Source organism: Phodopus roborovskii, unplaced genomic scaffold, assembly GCF_943737965.1.
Source record: "Phodopus roborovskii unplaced genomic scaffold, PHOROB, whole genome shotgun sequence".
NCBI lineage: Eukaryota > Metazoa > Chordata > Mammalia > Rodentia > Cricetidae > Phodopus > Phodopus roborovskii.
Window position 1 is genome coordinate 13,920,587 of NW_026126408.1, and position 15,531 is coordinate 13,936,117.

General features: G+C 46.6%; 1 protein-coding gene across 1 annotated transcript in view; it reads left to right on the forward strand.

The window, feature by feature from the left end:
- Positions 1–15,531, forward strand: part of Plb1 (phospholipase B1) — a 96,062-nt gene that overhangs the window by 20,999 nt on the left and 59,532 nt on the right. Inside the window, exons 11-16 of the mRNA XM_051181827.1 lie at positions 1,244–1,319; positions 2,225–2,323; positions 3,326–3,385; positions 8,872–8,943; positions 10,157–10,231; positions 12,346–12,409. Coding sequence (XP_051037784.1) covers positions 1,244–1,319; positions 2,225–2,323; positions 3,326–3,385; positions 8,872–8,943; positions 10,157–10,231; positions 12,346–12,409 — 446 coding nt within the window. The remainder of the gene's footprint in view (positions 1–1,243; positions 1,320–2,224; positions 2,324–3,325; positions 3,386–8,871; positions 8,944–10,156; positions 10,232–12,345; positions 12,410–15,531) is intronic.

Consider the following 15,531-nt stretch of genomic DNA (forward strand, 5'->3'; position numbering starts at 1 on the left):
AACTTGTGTTCCAGAGGTGGCCAAGGTTGTATATCTCATGCTGGCAGCCAAACTTGGTAGAGGAGGAATTACCCAGGTGGTACTGGTTCTGAAGGCATGAAGGGGTCACAGAGAGCAGCTGAGGTTTGGCCCTGTGTAGGAGGGATAAAGCACCTGAAGAAAAGCCTAGAAGAGGGAGAGGCTAGTGGTGAACGTGCAGCCCAGTTGCAACAAGAGAGCCTAGACAACAAGAGTCACCAAGGACAGCAGACTTTGGTGTGGTCAGAGCTTAGGAGTGCAGAGCTGGGTAAAGGACTCAGGCCCTTTGGAAGACCCCAGAGAATGTGAGTGGACCCCAGACCCTGAGTTATTTGCACAGTTGGAGCGTGGCTTTACTTTATTCAGGTTACTGTGCCCTGGTTCATCCCACTTGGAGTGAGAAAGTGTTTAACTTCTTTCACAGGAGCCCACAGCTGAGAAACTTGGAATTTTTAAAGAGGTCTTGGAGTTTTATGAGACTTTGTATTTTAAAAGAGACTTTGCATTTCTTTTTAAAGAGACTGGGTTTTGAAGTGTTTGATTTTGTAAAGGCTGAGACTAAACTTCATTGCATGTTTTGTAATGTTATTTTTATTAATGAGATGTAAGAGATGAGCAAGAAAGTAAAGGTTAACAGTGATATGATGGTGTGGTCAAGTTGACAAGGGGTCACTTGTGATAGTTTAATGCCATCTTGACAGAAGCTAAAGCCATCTGAGAGGAGTGAACCTGAGTTGAAAATGCCTCCAAAATATAGGGTTACAGCCAAGCCTGCAGAGTATTTTCTTAATTAGTGATTGATGGGGGAGAGCCCAGTCCATTGTGGTGGGCTAGTGGTCCTGGGTGCTATAAGAAAGCAGGCTGAGAAAACCATGAAGTTCAAGACTCCTCCATGGCCTCTGCATCAGATTCTGACTCCAGGCTCCATCCCCAATTGAATTCCTGCCCTAACTTCCCCCACAGGACTGTGATTCAAAACATATCAGTCCCATAAACCCTTTCTCCCCAAGATGCTCTCATCACAGTACTAGTCACCCTAACTAAGATACACCCCCCCAACCTTCATAACCACAATTTGTCTCTCCTCTGCACCCTCCAAGGCTGCAGCTTCCCCTCCCTCTTCCTAAGTAACTCTCTGCACCCCCAGTCACTCTCCATTGGAGGCCCTCTGGGTATCCCCACCCCAACAGCATAGTCAATCATGCTGCCTCCTTTTGATCTGCAGCCCTATACCAGAGCTTTGCCATTGCTCAGAGGATACCACGAAGTTGTCCAAGGCTGTCATGCAGTGGTCCTATCAGGTAAGCCCCACTTGGAACCTGAGCTACTGGCTCACAGGGGGCTCGGGAGTGTGGAGAACAGGGATGGTAGAGACAATGAGCTAACTAGCTCTAGTAAGACTTGGCTGAATTCAGGACTGCTGGGAGCCAAAGAGAGGTACCCTCATAGTTCTCCCTATTATGAATCCATAATATTAGAATAAAGGCAGACACAGCATCTGTGGGAGCTGCAGGTCATGCTGACAACAGCTAGTGAAGAGCTTCACTACATATGTGGTTCTCTAGACTTCTATGTGATAGGCCCATGCTTGGTGAGTGAGCCATGTGGGCCATCAAGAGTATGAATAGTAGATGGTGAAGGAGTCTGGGCCATGCACCTGCCCCTCCCACTTCCTGCCCTTTCCTTCATAGAACTCCCACCATACAGATGATAAAATCACGGTTCCTGAAGCCATGCATTTTAGTTGACCAAAGGTGTCGTGGGCTCAGTGAAAGCCACTATTCTTACTGGTAAACAGCTCAAAATATGGTGTCCACTGGCATGTGTTAATATTATTTGCAATCAAAGTCATAAGTACACTTGTGTGGCACTGTCTATGCTGGATATGACAGAGTTTTCTGGAGGGAGGGAGAATAATGGCACATGCCCTTGCAGACCTAGCCCTCCAGGAGAACATGGCTTCTCCATGGCATGCGGGGCTGTCTTGGACTTATTGATTTTTCAGAGAAGAGTCTCCAGCTCTATGGATTCCGAGACAAGGGAAATTCATTTCCAATCCTCAAGAGCCCTGAAGTATACAGCAGGGAGAGCATCCAAGCAGCACACCTTTGTCTATCCTGTGTAGAGGTGGCTGAGTGAACCCTGGTGTGCTAAACACTCTGCCTGGCTTGGGTTCTAGAATGTGCACTCTCTTCTCCCTTCTCAGGAAACCTGGGAAGGTCTCCTGGCCTCCAGCAAGTTCAACAAGCATGAGTCCTTCACAGTGGTTTTCCAGCCTTTCTTCTATGAGGTAGAACCACCTTCGGTGAGTGAGCCATGTGAGGCATCCAGAGTTTAGATATTGGATAGTGAGGAAGCCTGGGCCACACACCTGGGTCTCTGCCTCCTCCCTCCCCCCTCCACAGAATCCCCAGCCTTAACTGAATACCAGATAGACAGTCTCAGAGGCGATACCACAGTAGTCTCTCACCCTCTGCCATGCAGTTCCCTCTCAGGTTGCATAGCCCTGTGAGGCAGATCCTGAAAGACAGAGACTCAGGGCTGATAGCCTGAGCTAAAGCCCTGCTTCTGGAATGGACCACCTATGTGGCCTCAGGCGAAGGGTTTGACTTCTTTGTGCCTTGGTTTCACATCTGTAGCCCTCCCCCAAAAAAGGACTGTTATTAATATCCCATCCATCTGGAGTGGATGCCAGGACCCCTTGAGCTAACACATGGGAAGAACTCAGGGCCTGGAGATTTGAAGTCCTGAGTGCCTCCCCACTTTGTGTCTAGCTTTTCCCTCTGTGTGCTCCTCTACCTCCCTGGAGAGAGGCATTTGCATCTTCCTCCCCAAGGTCACTGGATTAGAGAGCACTGAGGGAGGGACAAGCCTGCTTAACCAGGTCTCTGTAGCCCCTGAGCCTTCAGGGCTGTGTCTGGGAACAGCTCCCAGCTCCTACCCAAGACTGACTTGCTGTTTAAAGCAAGGTTCATAAGGAGGAAAGGACCCCTGTCCATGCCTCATGCCTCCATGGAGTCACCTCCCTGCTACTGCTTCTGCTCTGAGTCCAGTTTTGGAGGATCCACAACAAAACAGAGCAAACAGACTCACTCTGTTCCTGCCAGCCCTGACCTCCGAATCCAGACTCCAGGCTGCACTCCTATAAATGTACTACTCATTGAGGAAGCGCTAGGGGACAGAGCTGGATGGGCCATGACCCTGTCCACAAGGGTCAGCCAGTATGTAGAGGCCATCATATCCTGTGAGCATACGTGTATGTGTGTGGGGGGTGGTAAGAGTCCTTTCTTACCTCCTTCTCTTCCAGGAGGAGAGGTCTGCACCCCAGGATCCCAGCACACTTGCCCTCAGGATCTGGAATAACATGGTGAGTGTGGAGATATGAGGCTCATGCCAGCCTGTGGGCTGATGTGGGACACCAGCAGGGATGCTGGCCAAGCTCAACGCCAGAATCTTGACTCACCAATGTCAGGAGCTAGTGGGGAGCTCCACCTTGCTTTCCCTAGAGGTTGGGTGGTTGACTGGCTTCAAAGTTTCATTTCAGGGCACAGACTCCCCTGCAGTTCCCACTCACTATCCTCGCCTAAGTGATGCCATACAGGTTTAAAAGTGTGGTGGTACCAAGAGCCATCATGGTCTTCAGAGAGACGACCTGGGCTCGAATTAGATCCTGCTTCTCATGCCTGCATCAATTCAGGATATCAACTCCCCACACAGAAAACACATAACCCCTGGCCCCACTCATTCAGGGTATCTCACTCTCTATGTCCTAGATTTTGCTGTTCTCCATAGGGTAACAATCCCAAAGATTCCCGGGGCCGTTGGGATCATTAATGGATGTAAGGTTCCCCAAAGCTTGGTGCCATTGCAGGGTGCTTCCTTTGCCATTGTTTCCCCCATACATGGTGCCCCGTCTTAGAATCCCAGCAATATAGATTGGTTTTTCTTCTTCCTTGGATTAGAAACATTTTACTCTTTCTAACTGGTAAGCTCTGTGGAGTCTACTGAGTTTCAGTTAGCCCAAGGTGACCTGTGGAGATCAGAGCAGGGAGGTTAGGGAAGAATACTAGTGACCCCATATATGGAATGTTTTGCCTTTGTCACTGAAACCCAAGGCCTTCTTTTCCAAATGCATTTGGTGGTGGGGCAGGCGCTTGGTTGGAATAATCCCCTAACAGTGTTTCTCAACCCTTCCAATGCTGTGACCCTTTATTTAATACAGTTCTCCACATTGTGTTTACCCCAACCATAAAGTGATTTTCATTGCTACTTCACAACTATAATTTTGCTACTATTATAAATTGTAATGTGATTTTTTTTTTTTTTTTTTTGAGATAGAGGTCTACTAAAGGGGTTGCAACCCACAGGTTGAGAACCTCTGCTAGCCTTTCTTCATGAAGAGCAGACAGCAGACCTTAGGTTTCCTGTCCTCCTACTGCCCTCTCTCAAGGACATAGGGTTGACTGTGCCAGCTCAGCCAAACCTCAGGCCTCTCCCACATCACACTTCCCCAGGCAACAGGTGTATGAATTTCCTCTGCCCTACCTAGTGCTAAAGGGGCAGGAGTCAAGTATGGCCTCTGCCTTTGTGGAGCTCAAGATATAGCTGGGAAAGGGCCAGTAACTACAACAGGGCACACATGACGTGGCCAGCAAGGATGTGCTGGCAGTTCCCCCAAACTCAGTATAGACAATGAGGTCAGGAGGGGCCCCAAAGATGGGATCTGAAGTGAGTCTGAAGTTGTGTATTGGCCAGGGGGCCTTTGTGAGGAAAGTGTGGGAATAATGACCCAAGTACAGCAGCAAATGGCAGGAGGGAGGCTGGCTAACCTGAAACTTGGGGACAATGGGACCCAAAGCACAGGTAAGCCCTGGAACTGCTGAAGAGAGCACAGCAGGGTGGCGGCCTTTCTTCCCCCTTCCATCCTGCTGTTGACTGTCCTCCCTGTTGGCTGCAGTGATGGTGGTAACCACCTTTATCAGGCGGCTAAGTGACAGTCCCATGCTACTGACCCAGTTTAATCTGCTCACGGGTCACAAGGAAGGAGCGCCCAGAGGGAAACAGAAGGTCTCTCCTTTAAGGTCAAGGTGTGGGGCACAGCCAGTACCAGGAGGACTTCATGGAGGAAGTGACGATTGTTCTAGGTGGGCAGTCACTGGTCTCTCCAGACCTGTCCACACACCCGCAAGCCCACAGTTTCCCACTCAGTCCCTCAAGATGCTGCAGCCCAGAAAGGGAAAGAAGGGTCCCCCCAGTGTCTCAGTTTCCCAGTTTCTTCACTGCCAGGGCACCAGGCCACCCACCTCTTTGCCAGAACTCACCCACAGCTCCGGCAGGCTTGAATCTGCCCACAGACGATCTGGAATGGGACAGGTTATGGCGAGGTTAAGGGTGTCAGAACATGGTTGAAAGTGCTCTGGCTCCAGTCCCGCTGCTGGCTGTTCCTTTGCAGATTCTCTTTTCTTTCTCCTCTGCCGAGAGCACGATGACTTCATGTTACTTTTCCGTTCTGTGGTCCTTTTGAGCATTCTGAAGCTGGAGCCCTGGTTTGTGGTTAGCTTACCCCAAAGCATTGAGGCCAATCCCAGGGGTACATTACATGGTCTATGCCACATTCAGACACAACCTCGGGGAGGCCTTTCTTCCGAGATGAGGGGGTGATGTCAGGAAGAACAGCTGTAATCTCGGGGACCCTCATCTGCTGTTCTCCTGGCCACACACCTGTGTGGGAAAGAGTATCTGCTCTACAGCCTGGGCCACTGTGCTGTCTCCTGTGCCCTCAGACAGCAGGTGTGAGCTCTAAGCACCACACACTGGCAGAGGTGGTGAGTGGCTTTGTCTGCCCATACCTGGACTAGAACTCTCCCAGCTGCATGGCCCTTGGCCCCCAGTCCTGGCTGCAGCTTGCACACCCTATACACTGCTGAAGAGGATTGCTGTTTGGGCAGAGCTCATTCTCTCTGGGCCCGTTCTGCTGCTTCCTTGGCAGATTTGGGGAATCCTTGTATAGTGGTAGAGAAGGGACACACCCTTGGGGACATTCAATCCCACAGCCTTCCAGCAATCCTAACACCCTATGTTAAGTCTCCTCACAGTACCGCCAGGCAGCAGAGAGATGTGAGAAGTGTTCATACTTCAGAATTCTTTCCAGATCTGAGTTTTAAGAAGTTAGTGGAGGCTAGACTCGCCTGCCAGACTCGCATCAGGCTTGGGGGCCATTTCACCAGCCCCCCAAGATGATTTTCTTAAAATCACCCTCATCCATCCCCATCTATTAGCTAACTTCATGGTGGCAGAGCAGAGTGGAGGAGATGTAGCAATTAAGGACCACATGATGGAGCAAAAGCAAGGATGAGACCAGGGACAGATGTCCCCAGAAGAAAAATAGTGCCGTTGTGTGACAGGCAGAGGAAGAGGGGCTGTTTGAAGTAATGGGCTTTTCTACCTACTCAGAAGTTAGAACTGGTGTCGGAAAAGGGTGACTGATGCAGGGACATTTAAGGCTTGCTGTGGCCTGAGCCTTGAGACATGATCTCACACTGTAACCAGGCTGTCCTCTCTCAGCCTCCCAAATGTTGAGATTATGGGTGTGTGGCCAACATGCCCATTTTAACAAGGTTCCAAACAGGTTTATTGGGCAAACCTAGAAACACCCTCCCCTGGGGTCCTTGGAGTATTTTTTTCAGGGTCCTGTTGAATTCATTCTGTTAGAACAGATGTAGTTCCTTTGTGGATTTTTACTTTCCTGAAAGATTAAAGAGAAAAATGCAATGCAATTGCCTACCTGACCCTGGCCATCAGCCAAGGCCCAGGGGCCTCCCTTTGTGAGCCACTTGGGTCACATTTCTAGGAGTGGCCACCATCTAAATAAAACTGAAAGGAATTTGAGAGTGCCTTTCTTCCCCAACCCCCACCCCACCCTAGGCCTGGAGCCATAGGCTGCCACTCCTTCTCCAGAAGTGTCGTAATTACACTCCTTCATCTGCTCTCCTCACACTGGGTCAGAACATAGTCCTGAACATTCCTTCTGGCTCCCGGGTTCTGGGACACAAACACAGAATTACTAGATCTTGAGAGGAATCCAAATCTTCATGGTTTGTATGTGTGACAGCTAGACAGCGGTGTCCAGGTCAGTCAGCAACCACATCCCTGTCAAAGCCCTTCTAAGGGAAGATGAGGGACAGAGCTGCTACCAGAGCCTAGCACTGTGGGTGTGGCCTGGCTGAGAGCAAAGCATAAGTTTCCTCCCAAACAGGAGGAAAAAGACATGATCAAAAGACCTTTGATCCCTCCAAGCCATTGCAGGTTCAATCCTCCCTATCTCTTCTCCCTCTCACTCCCTCCTCTCCCCCTCCTTCCTCTCTCTCTCTCTCTCTCTCTCTCTCTCTCTCTCTCTCTCTCTCTCTCTCTCTCTCTCTGTCATCTATAACTTCCATCTCCCTCTTCCTCCAGGATCTCATGTAGCCCAAGCTGGCCTTGAACTTGCTACATAAGTGAGAATGACCTGGAATTCCTGATCCTCCCACCTTTACCTTCAAAATGCTTGGATTACAGGCATGCATGACCACACTAGGTCTTCATTCAGTGCTGGGGATCAAACCCAGGGCATTGAGCATAGTAGGCAAATGCTCTGTCGGGACACATCCCCAGTCCATAGAAAGAAGTTTCAGAAACATCCTCACTTGGGCTGGGGATGTGGCTCAGTAGTAGACACTTGCCTAGCATGTAGACAGCCCTGTTCTTGATCCTCAGCATTGAAGAAAAACAACACCACCACCACCAAAAAACCTTCATCTAATTCTTCAGTTGCCTTCATTCCTCTTGTGCTTTAGCCGAAGTTCTAACGTGCTGGTTCCACCTGCTGTTGCTCTCAACACCATCTGATCTCATGCCATTCTTAAGTTTCTAGCCAGCCTGTTATTTGTGAGTATGGGGGGCCAAGTTACACCCCCATCACTCTGTCTGTGACTCAGTTAAAGACTGGGATCTGTTTGGCTTCACATGCAGCTATGTAAACTTCAATCCAGAGGGATTTTTGTTTTGTTTTTGTTTTTTAATTGGACCCGAGTTTATGTGCATGTAGATTGTTTGTTTAGGCTATGGGTTGCCTTTGGGGGGGGAGTCACATGTCAGATATCCTGCATATCTGATATTTACATTATGATTCATAACAGTAGCAAAATTAGTTTTGAAGTAGCAATGAAAGTAATTTTATGGCTGGGGTCAGTACAACATGAGGCGCTATATTAAAGGGTTGCAGCATCAGGAAGGTTGAGAAACACTGATGTAGATTATGGCTGCAGGAAGGAAGAAGCCAGGGCAAAGGAGACATACTTTTCACATGCTGCTACAGCTTGGCCTTCTTCCTTGCCTCTGTCCTTGCTATAAAAATCTTCACCAGTCTCCTGAGGAGGACACAATGACCCTGAGGAGGACATAATGACAAGTATGGTAACCACCCTAGGGTGACCCTCTGAAATATCTGGTTAGATTCAGAACACCAATGTCAGTTTGCCTTGGATACCTGCTCCAAACCATGTTCAGTTTCTCCTCTTGTACTCCTGGAAAGATGGGTTAGGAAGTCCTGCCAATGAAAAAACTAAATCAAGAACCCCACACAGTGATCTTCAAATGAGAGTGCTACCTAATCCCCAAGAAGATGTAGGCACTGCACTCCTCTGAGAGTTGAGGTTCTAATGCCTCAGTCTAGGACAGAGCTGGAAATGTCCACAAGGGCTACTGATCCAAGAGCCAACTGAGAGACTTCCTGGGTGGAGGAGTCCAACCCAGGAGTGCCATGGAGGGCTGTTACCTATATCAGGCTTCTGTTTCAGATGTCACCTTCTTTTCTAGATGAAACCAGTGGGCCACAAAGATGAGCTAATTGATACACTTGAGAGGAAGATGATGAAATGTCCGTCTCAGGTAGGAGACACTGGCCTGGGGAGACGAGGGTGGCCACATGGACTTAACTGAAAAGTGGAGTCTTACTATGACATAGCCCCAAGAGTCTTGGTCTGTTGTTCTGAGCCTGTGCAGGTTGTACATGTAGCTGTCCTAAAACTTATTCCTGTGGACTGTGAGCAGTACTAGTGGAGTGAAGGCCCTTCATACTGTGGAAATCACAGGGATGGAGCCACAGTTCACCTGGCCCTCCAGCTATGTCTCACTAACAGCATTCTTGGGGCCCCAGGTGCCACTGAAAGCCTTCCTCTCCCTCAGGAGGCAGGGTTGATGGGTTCCTACGGAGTCTTGAAGGCTGTGTCCTAAATGTACCCAACATGTAACAGATACATAGGTAATCTTTCCAAATACATGGATGAGGAAAGAACCAGACATCAGCCAGAGGAATCCCTTCTCATGGAATGCAGGTTGACTGGGGAAGGGTGTGCTTTCTTGATGAATTATAAGTTTGTTGTGGCTAGGCAAACCTCTTTCCCTCTTTGCTATGGCTTCCAAGAAGCCCAAAATGAGACCTCTTCTGGTTGAGGCACATGTGTTTAGCCTGTGATAAACCACTGAGATAGGGAGATAGAGAGCATCGGAGATGGCTGTTTTGCGGATGGGCCATTTCAAAGCCCTGGAGACCTACTTTAGGGGGCCAACAGGCAGCAAGAAGAAAAGGGGCACAGAAAGGTTGGATTCACGCAGAAGATGGTATGTGTGCAAGTGCAATCTTAGTGTCTGGCCACAGTCCAGGCCACGACACCCACAGCAGTCCCCTCGCCCCTCCCAGAAACTGGCAGGCACCTACTGAGTCCCTAGCTAACAGACCTCTGGGGCCAGGGTCTCCTGCTTGGAAAGTGGATGTATAGCCAAAGGGTTAGTGATCACACGGCCTCTTCCCAGCCCTTTCCCTGGCTCCTGTCTGGCTTACACTGTGACACCTCCCCCATCCTCATTCTGCCACTTGGGCTCTGTACCGCTCTTCAAAGCTGACATGCTGTCTCTCTCTGGTGCTGGACTCTGAACTGTCCTCAGAGCCCCGCCATGAATGTTGTCTCTCGTGAGCCCCACCCTGCTGCCACCTGAAATCTTTCAACATGAGTGTTCCAGTTAACCATATTGGTGATGATGGGCTTGATTATTGTGGGATGGAGAGCTCTGGGTCATGGCTCCATGTTACCTTTCTCTGCAGGAGAGTCCCTATCTGTTTACCTATAGAAACAGCAACTACCAGGCCAAAACGTTGAAACCCATTGCAAAGCTTCAGGTAAGGGAAGGGCAGACTGGAATCTTTGTAACCTTCCACTTGGTTCTGTGTGACCTGAAAATTCCATTTGCCTCTGGGCATGCTGAAAGCTGCAGAATTAATGGAAACTGCAATAGGTACCTGGAATTCAGCCAGGGCAGGCTTGGTGGAGGGTGGGAGTGCTTATAAAGGACCTCAAGTGTACGTGTGGCTTTCTTTGATGGCCTAGATCCACACCATCTTAGACCTATCTCCATATGTCTCTCATGGCATCATGAGATGCCGGGGTCCCATGGCACTGTGACAAGGTACTCCAGACCCTTCACAAATCTCTGGCTAGCCTTTGAAACTTGAATCTGAGGAGAAAGAAAGTAAAAATGTCAGGGAAGGGGAAAAGTGGAGTGAGGTCTGGATCCAGGTAGTCTGGGGACTAGATAGCCTTCCAGTCTACCGTACCCAAGCTGCTCACCTCTCATTGCAGCTTGATTACGATTTATCTCAGTCACCTGGGCTCTTGCTGCTGAGATTAGATAGGACACTTTGCACTCCTCAGGAAATGCAAACACCCAAAGTTTGAAGTGTTTGTTCTCAGAGAACCAGGGCAAAGGTAGATAAAGATGACTTGGTCCTTCCCTTCTCATGGGAGCATCCACTCCATGTGGTAGTGTGGATCTCCACTCTTGAAGAGACCCAATGTGCAAGATTCCCGGGTTACCAATAGGCCCCGTGTTAAAGGTTTTTTGTTGTTGCTGTTGTTTTGGTTTCTCTGTATAACAGCCCTTGCTGTCCTGGCTGTAGACCAGGCTGGCCTCTAACTCACAGAGATCCGCCTGCCTCTGCCTCCTAAGCGCTGGGATTAAAGGCGTGTACCACCACTGCCTGGCTGAGCCCCGTATTTTCTAATATCATAGGTGCACCTAGAAGGAAGCAGGCACAGTGAGAGGAAGCTGCTAATTCTATGTTCAAATCCAAAGACTTTCATATCTTGGCTCTGTGTCAATAAGCAAAGCCCTTAGCCTCCCTGTGCCTTTAGTTTTTCATTTAGAAAGTAGCGAGTATAACAGCCTTACTGCATAGCGCTTTAAAGTGTGTTATAAAGTGTGTTAAGAAATAGAAGCACTTATTCCAGTGTCTGGAATGCAGTGAATCCTATTGAAGTATTGGTATTGTTTTCTAGGTTTTGCTAATTTCCCTCAGGATACATTATTAAGTCTCTCCTACACCTCTAGAATGCAAGCTCAGAGAGGCAAAGACTCAGGGTCAGTGTTGGCATGTGTCCTTAGGTGATTAAGTAGATGGATAGGATTCTAGACTTGAGACTTTAAAACACAAATAAAATACACTGCTGGTTTAAAAGGACACAGTTTGGTAGAAAGACAGATACACCAGCCAGCAATTACATTCACTGTAATAGCAAATGGAATTAAAAATTTGCATTGGGTCTTCTGGGAATACAGAGGAAGAAAAACAAATTCAAGGTTAAAAATAACTTTCCTAAAGATACCCATGGTCTTGGTTTTGAAGAATGACTGGGGATGAGCCTGGTGGATAAAAGAGAAGGAAAACTGAAGAGAATAAAAGGAGTAGGGGGATGGCTTAGGCAAAGGCTCAGAGGTATGGGAGAGTATCGAGATTTGGTCAAGGACGGACTAGATTGGAGAAATGTTACAATCAATGGATTTTATGCTGAGGTTGGTATATGGTTGTCATTTATTTGTTCAACAAGTCATATTTTCTATAATGCTTGGCACATGATATTAACAGCATAGACAGGATGGCCTGGCCTCACTGAGAATTTATGCAGGAGAGGGTCACAGTTACATCTTCCTGAGAGAGAGAAACCACTTTGAATGGAAAGGAGAGCCCCCCCCCCAGTCTGAAGGAAGTCACACTGTTGAGGACTATGCATTCCGAGCAAGAGTATTAAAGGCTCGAGCTCCGGTGGAAGAAGAGACAATCAGAGCAATGTGTTGTGGACAGTGAGCTATGAGGTTGAAAGAGCAAGCAAGATCTTAACAGACATGACAGTTCTATTCTGTTTTAATTGTAAGTGGTTGTTTTCAATATATCCCCCTCCCAGGCTCTACTCCAGTAGATGCTTGTGTTTATTTATTTCCCTGTGGGTATCATTTCAGGTGAGAGAAGGCACAGAATTCAGCTGTTCTGACAAGGACCCCTCGGACACAGTCCCCACAACAGGTACATGGTTATTGTGTTTAGTGAGTTTTCAACTCACTTGAGGTATAAAATCTAAGTCACAGCAACTTTAAGATGACAAGGATTCCCAAGTTCTGAGCCAGGTGGGTGAACAGGTCCAAGACAGTGTTTATGGCCCTGTGTGATGACATAAGGTCATATTTATGCTTGATTATTCTTTAACTAAACTAATAGTATCATTATCAGAAAGCATTTATTGAGCGTTGATTCCATGTCAGGCCATGTTGGGCAAGGAGCCTAAGGGTTCTTCAGTGTATTGTTTCTATCTTAAAACCTTGATGGATGGATTTGTTCATTTAAAAAAATTACTTTTAAACAGAAAGAAAACTTAGTCCCATACTTAACCCAAGAATTGTGCAGAATGTGTTTAAAGGCGGCACAGAATAGGGAGGCCCAGAAGATTAAAAATGTGTCTTTTCTCTCTGTAGCTCTTTTCTCCCCCACCCCCTTCTCTTTCTCTCTCCTCTCTCCTTCCTCCCTCCCTTTCTCTCAAGACAGGGTTTTATCTATATAGTTCTGGCTATCTTGGAAATCACTCTGTAGACCAGGCTGACCTCAGACTCACAGAGATCTGCCTGTCCCTGCTCCCAGAGTGTTGGGCTCTGAATATGCAACTCATGGAATATTCTAGGCAGTCATTAACAGTCTTTCTAAAGAAGAAGTTTTCTTTGCAGGTGAAGTAGCTTGGGAAGTCATGTGTGCACATATGGGAAGTCACATGAAGGTGTTGGTGGGACTCAGGTGACTCAGAACCTTAGCTAAAACATTAGTGCTATGGGCTCTCATGCTGGGCATTAGAGGATAATTAGACATGCTCATTTCTCAGCTTGCTGGCTTGTTCATTTGTTGGCAAATTGTTGAATATCTCCTGTGAGCCCTTCAGGGATATCTGTCCTAGCTGATCTAATTTAACTTCTGACCTGGATTACTGAAAAGAGAACCAAATTTGGAGAAATCACAATACCTATAAGGAATCTTACATTTGTTGTAATATGTCTCCTTGTGTTGTGAGTAGATCGAATTAGGCACCATGGCTTAACTTGCCTTTCCCAAGTGTCTTGCCTTTGCACATGAAGATTAAGACATATGATTGTCAAGTGAATTGAAAAATCTCACTAGAGCCTGGATACAAAATTTCTTCTTCTCTTGTAATGTAACAGAGTAGGCAATGGAATTTAATCTGCTATCTCTTACTGTAACAAAATACCTGAAGCTGGGACCTTAAAAGAAATCTATTTATTTAGCCCATGGTTTTAAACCTTGAATATCCAACATTAGAAGGCCTTTCTCTTTGGTGATGCCCTCTGTGGCAAAGTTACAACATGGTGGAAATGGAAAGAGCATTGACAAAATGAATCATGTGTTGGGGTCACCTTCATTTGTAACTACCCACTCTCGTGAGAATGAATTCACTTTGCAAGGCCAGCATTAGCCCTGTCCAAGGGCAGTTCCCCAGCTCCCAGTGCCCTAATTACTTTGCATTAGGCCCATCTCTTCGGTCTGTACCTCCTGCATACCACCACATTGAGGACCAAGCCTCCAGGATTGAGTCTTTGGAGGACCAAACTACATCCAAGCCCCACAGAAGTGGTACAGATCTTAATCAAAGATGAGTTTAGTCCCTAGACTTCTTGCTCCTATGTTTGATGACACTGCATTCCTATCAATTTATTTACTGGGTGGACTTTAACAAGACAAAGAAATGATCGTCTTTATATGTGTGCCCTTTCATAGCAAAATGCCTTACTCTAAAACATGATAGAGGTGTATGTACAGAGATATGCATATATCTAAACGGAGATAGAATATCAGCTTACTCTAAAACATGATAGAGATGTATGTACAGAGATATGCATATATCTAAATGGAGATAGAATATCAGCTTAAAGGTTCTAATAGCCTGATTTAATCTTATCATTCTGAAAAGATGATGTATAAAGTATTTTGCAATCTCCCTAAACTGTGTTTATGTCATGGCAACCATCCATTAGAACCTATCTCCACATCTAGAACCAGATAAAGTACAGTTTCTCCCTTCCTCGCTGATCCTAGAGACCATTGTGTTTATGAGTGATCGGAGGATTCAGGAATAGATCTCCAGACTTTGCAATCTGAGATACCTCGGTGATAGGCACTGTTTAAGTAAACAGATAGATGATCCAAGCCTCCACTGAGTTACCCAAATAGCCTAGGACTGAACCATGAATGCTTGTCCAGTGAAATTCACACTCGATTAAGAATGTTTGACTAGACTTCTGAGTTCCCTGGAAGGTACCCATCAGGAAAACAGCCACACATAAGTGAGAAGGAAAACACACTTCATTTTTCTGCCACGGATCTATGAGTATTCTAACCATGTTTACAACTGAAATATTTCCACATTAAAAAAGTGGGGGGGGTCAGCAAAAGACCACATTACTATTTTCCTTTGATTGTTAACTATGTTTCTGGTAGGTTTCTCCCCTTTCTGGAGACAATGATTGCTAATTGAAATGAGATCATATGAGATCACATCTTTAGAATTGTCCATTTCTTATATCTCCACTGGCCCAGCAATTAGTGGGAGGACCCACTAATACTTACTGAGTATCCCTGACTTACTGATTAAATTCGTCCATTGAATTCTCATAGTTGATATGTCAACTAGGCCACAGTACCACCACTCAAATGTTGTCACCAAGACTATGGTGTAAAATAACTATTCTGCCTTCCAAATTATTTTCAAGCCAATTTTTGTAGTTCTTTCCTAGTATATCCCCTCAACCCACAGATGCACAGATCAAAATTGATGTTACAAAATAGATTACTGCCTATCATCTGAGGCCACTTATCCCTGCATCATTTCTTAGTGAAATTAATGAATAGTGAAATTAATTAATTTCTTACACTCCTATGTACAAGGTGCCCATTTATCCATATACACGTAGATTAAAATCTCCAAAGGCAGAAATGGGGTTTTATTCTAATGTCAATAAATTACCATCATTGTGGAAATCTTTTCATAAAATCCTTAAAATTGCAGAACAAATAGATTGGGAAGCCCTAGCTAACAAAGAAAGCAAATTGACTTTTTTAGATTACAGCACTGGATGGTTCAAGTTGTT